Source organism: Papaver somniferum, chromosome 2, assembly GCF_003573695.1.
Source record: "Papaver somniferum cultivar HN1 chromosome 2, ASM357369v1, whole genome shotgun sequence".
NCBI classification, from domain to species: Eukaryota; Viridiplantae; Streptophyta; class Magnoliopsida; order Ranunculales; family Papaveraceae; genus Papaver; species Papaver somniferum.
In genome coordinates this window covers 57,480,048-57,487,219 of record NC_039359.1, presented here as the reverse complement: position 1 = coordinate 57,487,219, position 7,172 = coordinate 57,480,048, and the positions used below count along the sequence as shown (strand labels likewise).

At 35.3% G+C, this 7,172-nt stretch overlaps 1 protein-coding gene across 1 annotated transcript; it reads right to left on the bottom strand.

Annotated features, from left to right (window-relative positions):
* Window positions 1-1,604: 1,604 nt before the first annotated feature.
* LOC113351113 lies at window positions 1,605-4,422 on the bottom strand. Its single transcript, XM_026595167.1, has 3 exons — window positions 3,943-4,422; window positions 3,041-3,829; window positions 1,605-1,622 (listed from the first exon to the last, which is right to left on the bottom strand). The coding sequence occupies exons 1-3, from the start codon at window positions 4,420-4,422 to the stop codon at window positions 1,605-1,607; spliced, it is 1,287 nt and encodes a 428-aa protein (XP_026450952.1).
* Window positions 4,423-7,172: the final 2,750 nt, after the last annotated feature.

Genomic DNA, 7,172 nt, shown 5'->3' with positions numbered 1-7,172 from the left:
CAGTAAGATGAAAGGAGAGCTCCAAGTTGCAATTCTTGATTTTGAAGTTCTTCGCAACCAAAACCAAAAACTTAGAGGTATTTTTCTCTTTATTTTTGTATATTATAATGCATTTCTTCGCTTATCCATATTTTTTAAACTTCTTCATGCATTTATTAAGATTTAAACCAGAAGCGATTTGCGGAGAGATTCACCTTTTAATTTCTTGCTGAAGATACTCATGCGAATAACGAGAAGTTGCAGATTCAATTAAATCAATTAAATAAACAACATTCATACTCTCTTGACCAGATTAACAATCTTACTCATGAAAATAGTTATCTTACTCAAGAAATTGAAGTATTAAATGCTCAGATTTCCCACTTATCTAAATTGTTGTATAGTGCTGACCTAAGACATCAAACCTTGTCAGAAGCAAATCATATTCTTTCTAAGGAGAAACGCTCATTTCTAAAGAAGGAAGCAATGTTTTCGTGTCAGTATTTAATTTTTCAGAAAATAAATGATGATCAAAAGAAAAAGCTCTTCGCTCACTAGAAGTTCAGCACGAAGCATCATTTAAGGAATTAAATACCCAGAATGAAAAAATCGTCCAAAGTAAAATAAACTTGACTGTGAAGATGAACTAGCTTCAAGAATAATATAATCAATTGCAGCATTCTCATGTTGTCCTTAAGAAAAAGAATAATTCCCTATATGCTGATGAAAAGAAGATTCGATCCCGTATCAATGGTTTAGTTGGTGATGATTTCGATAAAGCTATGGAAAGTATGAAGAATAACACTCTTTCCTTTTCTAAATTCTGCGAAGGTAGTCAGCTAGAGTTGACTGCCTTATTTTACTTGTCTTTTTTATTTATTTATTTGGACTTTATTAATGCGAAATTTTTTCCCAGATTATGAGTCTATGTTACTCTTTGCAGACTCCGAAAAGTCGAATGAATCCACTATTTCCCAGTTGAGATCTGACTTCGCTAAAGTTCGTAGGAACCTGGAAATATACTATACTAATATCGAGGTTTCTCTTACTGCTTCTCGGGACAGGGCGTGGAGAAGATTCACATATCTTCAAAATTTCATGGAAATCAATGCCAGAAGTATTGAGAAAGAAGTTATTCGCAAGGCTCATGTTAATGCTCAAACTTTAGTTAATCAAATTCTTCTGAGCAACTCTATTTCTCCAGTAATTGTCCCTCCTCTTAATGTAAGTGAGGACGAGAAGTATCCTGATCCAGATAGTGACTATGAATTTGTAAGCGATCATGAAAAATATCATGAAGAGGATATTGATGCTTCCTTTTCAGAGGATCAACTCGAGAAGGACAAATTTGGCAATGTGGACTCTGTTGATAAGGATAATGCTGAAGTTAAGGACCCGAATCCAAGCCACAAGATTGATGATGAAAAATATTTTATTGAACAAGATGTACCTTCTGACAATACTTAGTCTTCTCATTCTTTGACTATTCGAATTCCCCTCCTATATTTTGAAACACTTTGAACTTGTTTCTTGACAAGAAAGATAATATCTTTTTATTTTAATTCCCATACTTGCCTCTTATTATATGTCTTGTAAGATACAAGTGTGCGAATTTGTTTATCATGCTATCTTTGTTGGATTCCCTGCAAAACAACATTAGTTTACATATAACTTTTCTCATGAGGTCTTATTTTGCATTCCTAAGTAAAGGTCTTATTTTGCCTTAATTTATCTTTTATTTATGTGCGGCGAGATCGCAGGAAGTCTTTACACTGTAGTGTATCGACCCATTGATCTCGCCTTATCTTTTTCTTATATTATTTCCTCTTCAGGTTTTTTATGTGCGTAAATATGACAAGCCTTAATACTCCCATGAGTAAAAAGCCTCATGAAATTTACGTATTTTGATACAATTCAGCTCCCTAATGGAGAGGATGCCGTCCTTATATTCCCCCCGGTTGCCCCTTCAAGGAATCTTACCTCTACCGGGTTAAGGTTGGCTCCTCCCATCCGGTAATACAACAACCAGTTGATTTCGCAGTCTCTTATCCCTCCATTGATAAGGTTTATGGTTAGGAGACCGCACCCTAAGTGGGGTTTCTTTGGACCGAGTGCATCATAGTCAGGACTTGTCAAGAGTGGCAAGGTACGCTTCAGACGCCCCGGGCACTCTTGACTCAACCGTGTACCTCGGCGCCCTGATCGAGTTTCTGCACTCCTTAGGAAAGATCTTATTACCCCAATCTTTCGATTTAGGTGTCTCTTCTGGATGGGATTTTTCGTTTTTCTTACCTCAAATCTCCATGACTCAAGTTCCAAGGTCGATGTAGATTTCCCTTGAGTCATGTTTACCAGGTTTTCCCCGACTATGACGTGCGTTAGGTCTTATTTTTTCCTCATGCATGTATGTGAACTAGGTTGCACGCCACATTGGGATGCCTAGCCTCCCTAGTTAGAGTTTTTATCTCTGTTGCCTTCTATTAAGGTCTTATTTCAAGCACTTACGGATAATACTTCTTCAAATATAACCTATTCCAAGGACGATCTAACCTGCGACCCATATCTCTTCCTTCAGGATCCATTAACTCATAAGCTCTATTTCCAACTATTTTTTTATTATATACGGTCTGTCCCATTTCTTTTCCAACTTCTCATCTCCTCCTTTCTGATAAACTGGTGTTTCTCGCAACACCAATTCTCCTGGTTGAAATTCTCTTATCTTAACGCGTTTGTTGTATTCTCGATCTAATATTTTTTGATAATTTTCCATATGTTGCAGAGCGACCTCTCTAGCTTCTTCTAGATCATCAAGTTTTGTTAAAATTAAATATGCACTTAGATTCTTCTCCTAAGCTTCTTTCTTTGTTGTAAGGATAATGACCTCTGTTGGTAACACTGCTTCTACCCCATATGTCAAACAGAAAGGTGACATTCCTGTTGCTTCTCTCCTTGTTTTTCTATATGCCCATACTACAGTGTGTACTTGTTCGCACCATCCTTTATTGTGTCCTTCCAACTTCTTCTTCAATGTGTCTGCGATTGTTTTGTTGGTTTCTTCTACCTGTCCATTATTTTGCGGATATAGAGGGGTAGACTTTCCACTTTGAATTTTGGATGCATTTAATAACATCTCTATATTCTCACCCTCAAATTGCTTTCCATTATCAGATACTAACTGTGCAGGGATGCCAAATCTACATACGATATTCTCAAAAATAAACGTGAATATGCCTTTATCACGAATATGTTGAACTGCTTTTACTTCTGCCCACTTTGTGAAATAGTCTGTTGCGATAATTAAATATATATTTTGTCCTGTTCCTGGTATAAACGGACCAACAATGTCAATTCCCCATTTTTCAAATGGCCATGCATTTGCTGACGTGTTTAGCATTGCTCCGGGCGCATGTATCTTCTTCCCATGACGTTGACACTCTTCGCATAGCCTTGATACTTGTTTTGCATCTTCATGCATGTACGACCAATAGTATCCTTGTATATTCGCTCTGTATGCGAGTGACCTTCCTCCGCTCTGGTTTCCAGCATCTCCATAATGTAATGCTTTTACGATTTCTATACCCTCTTTTCGCGTAAGACATCTAATTGAAAGTCCAAGAAATGATCTTCTATACAAAATTCCATCCCTTAATTCATAATTCGTTGCACGAATTTTTAACTTGTGTGATTCTAACCTTTTTCTTGGTACTTCTCCCTTGTCTAGATATAAATGAAGCTCAATTCTCCAATATTTATCTTCGTTCACTTGTTCTTCTTCCTTGTCTTCTACTATCATCACATATGCTTCTGTTTCTTCTTCTTTCTTTATAGATGGTAAAAAGAGTGTTTGTATCTTTATATCTCATGCGACAGGATCTATTAACATGGAAGGTATGAAAGCCAGTGCATCTGCGAACCTGTAATCCTTTCTGCCATGTGTCTCCAACTTATTTTTGGGATTCGCACTGCTAATTCCATGACCAACTTCTCGTATTTCTGTAAAGATGGTTCATTTGTGCTATATGTACCTTCTATCTGACGAATTACCAACTGTGAGTCACTAGTTATTCGCGCATCTTCTATCCCCATTTCAATTTCTAATTTCAATGCATGTACAACTGCCTCATACTCAGTTTCATTATTTGTGGATGTGAACTCCAACCTGAATGAGTAAGCCAATCTTTCCCCTGTTGGTGAAATAAAGACAATACCAATTCCTTTTCCTTCTCCATTTGACGGTCCATATACTAGTATCTCCCATCTGTTTAAATTACGATCTGTCAATAAATCTTTCGGATTCCACTTCTCTTCATCTACGTCCATCAAATCTTCTGCATATTCATCCTCTTCCAATGGAAATTCGGCTAGGAACTCTGCGATAACTTGTGATTTAGGTGAAGATAATACCTCATAATTGATCTCAAATTCCCTACTTGAGCATTTCATCTTTCAATCCTCCCTGATCTTTTTGAGTTCTTCATTGCAGGCTCAATTGGTATCTTTGTTAACACTTTAATCTTATGAGCCTGAAAGAATATGTGAAGCTTGAATGATGCATAAACCAGTGCGAGAATTAATTTTTCAATCTTGGAATAATTTTTCTCTGCAGAATTGAACGTTTTACTTATATAATATATGGGCTTTTCTACTCCTTGATCCGAATGTAATAAAACAACACTTAACGCATGTGGTGTTGATGCCAAATATAGTAACAGATCCTCTCCTGGATTCACTTTCTGCATGATGGATAAATTCATCAAGTAATTTTTTTATATTCTGCAGTGCCTCATCACATTCCTATGTATTCAAATTTTGTTCCCTTCTTTAATATATTGAGAAAGTGTAAGAACGGGAAATAAATCTCCCAGCGAAGCTATCAATCCATTTAATTTTTGGACATCTTTTACTGTCGCAGGAGGTGGCATATCTCGCACTGCTTGTACCTTTTCAGGATCAACTTCAATTCCTTCCTTGGATACTATGTAACCCAAAAATTTTCCTGATGACATTCTGAAGACACATTTTTCTGGGTTTACCTTGATATTAAAATTTCGCATCTGTTCGAATATTTCTTTCAAATTATCCAAATGATCCTCTGCTTATTTACTCTTTACAAGCATATCATCTACATAGACTTCTAATGTTTTATGTATCCACTTAACAAACACTTTTAAATTCTACCATTCTCTGATACGTCGCACCCACATTTTTCAATCCAAATGGCATTTTCGTATAACAGTATAATCCTCTAGGTGCGAAAAAGGCAGTATGTTCTTTGTATTCTTCAGCCAAAGGAATTTGATTATAACCTTTATATCCATCCAACAACGAGATTCTTTTATTTCTTGATGCTGATTCTACCATCTGCAGGATATCTGGCAAAGGAAAACTGTCTTTCGGGCATGCTTTATTTAAGTCACTGAAGTTTATACAAATCCCGATCCCCTTATTTTTCTTTGAAACCACCACCATGTTTGCTATCCATTCTGGATATTTTGTTGGTCTTATAATCCCTGCCTCTAACATTTTTTGTAACTATGCTTCTATTTGAGGATTATATGTTGTTGCGATCTTCCTTATTCTTTGCTTAAATGGATTTGCATTCTTTTTAATATCCAATTTATGGCATGCAACAGAAGGATCTAGAACTGATTGATCTTAACGCACAACCTGTGATATTTCTATTATATAAATAAAATATAATGTGGCAATGAAATAACACAGACACCAGAATTTTGTTAACGAGGAAACTGCAAAAGAAGAAAAACCCCGGGACCTAGTCCAAAATAAACACTCACTGATTGAAAGTTGTTACACCAATTTCCTACTACCTATTCAGACTAGATGTAATACATGCTCCAGCACTTATAGAACTCCTAGCAGAATACCGATTCTTTTTAGGAACTCTTCACACAAATCTTCTAGCAGAACCCAAAGGTCTCTTTAGAAGATACACCAACACGATTGATACGATTTGATATTTTGTTTGCACAAAACACCGATTTGATTTCCCTTTAGATGTAAATCAAGGTTTTGGAAATCTTATGTTTATTTTGATAAAAACAATTACTAGGTAAAAGTAATATCAAAACAAACTTGTAGATTAGAGTTTTAACTTACAATCAGTATACGTACATACAAGGAGTCTGTGAACCTGATTTCCGTAAGTAAACTTGGGTGATTCGAAAGATCAATTTCCAAGTTAAGAAAACCCTAATAATTCTACAACAAGAACAACTAGAATAAATCTAGAGATATCTTGTTTAAAACTTCTTAGGATTTTTACGATTTACCTTAATCGAAGTTTTCTTTCTAGCTTCCGACTTCGACTAACAAGTGTTGGTATACGATCGGAAACTGAAATCTATCAAAACCTAAGGTTTATGATCAAAAACTCTTGAATGGTTTTATATCAGAAGAGAAAACCTTAGAATAGACAAGAGGTGAAAAACCTAGATTACAAGTTGTATGATCAATCACGAAGATTAAATCCAACTTGTCTTTGTGATACCCAATACAAATATTTTTATCTCACTCTTGTTCACAAAGAACAGAAGACATGGAAACAACCTTCAAAGCTTACGCCAATTTTTCAAAGGGGATGAAAAACGTGTAAACTCACGAACCCTTTATTTATAGTGAACAATAACTTGGAAGCTAAGCAAAGCTATTTTCCTTTTTCAAGACTCTCCTAATTATGGGAGTCTTTCCTAAGTTATAAATATTATGCATAAATAATTAATTAGAAAATATTTATTTATGTGAATAAATCACATTTTAACTTAGGTAGGAATTAAAAGTTATCACAAACACTTTAATATGGTAATCAAATATGTTTGGATTAATAGCCATCTTGCCTAGACAAGGAAACATCACCAACTTGACCAAAAATAGCTTTTAGTCACGTAATTGGACCCAAGTCTGTGAACTGTTACAAACAGCCCATGGATTGTTTTCTACTAATGAACTTTAATAAATCACTCATAACTTCATCTTTATAACTTGGAATTGAGTGATTCTTGGCTCGTTGGATTCGTAATCTCATCCACTATAACATGAGATTCTTTATAAGAATAAAGGTTATTGTCTCCAAGGTCATGAATCAAATAACCTCAAGAATATATACATAAATGTACATTTACCGTCATTGGAATTGTTCCATAGAGTGAGCATTTATCTTGATAGATTAGAAAGGT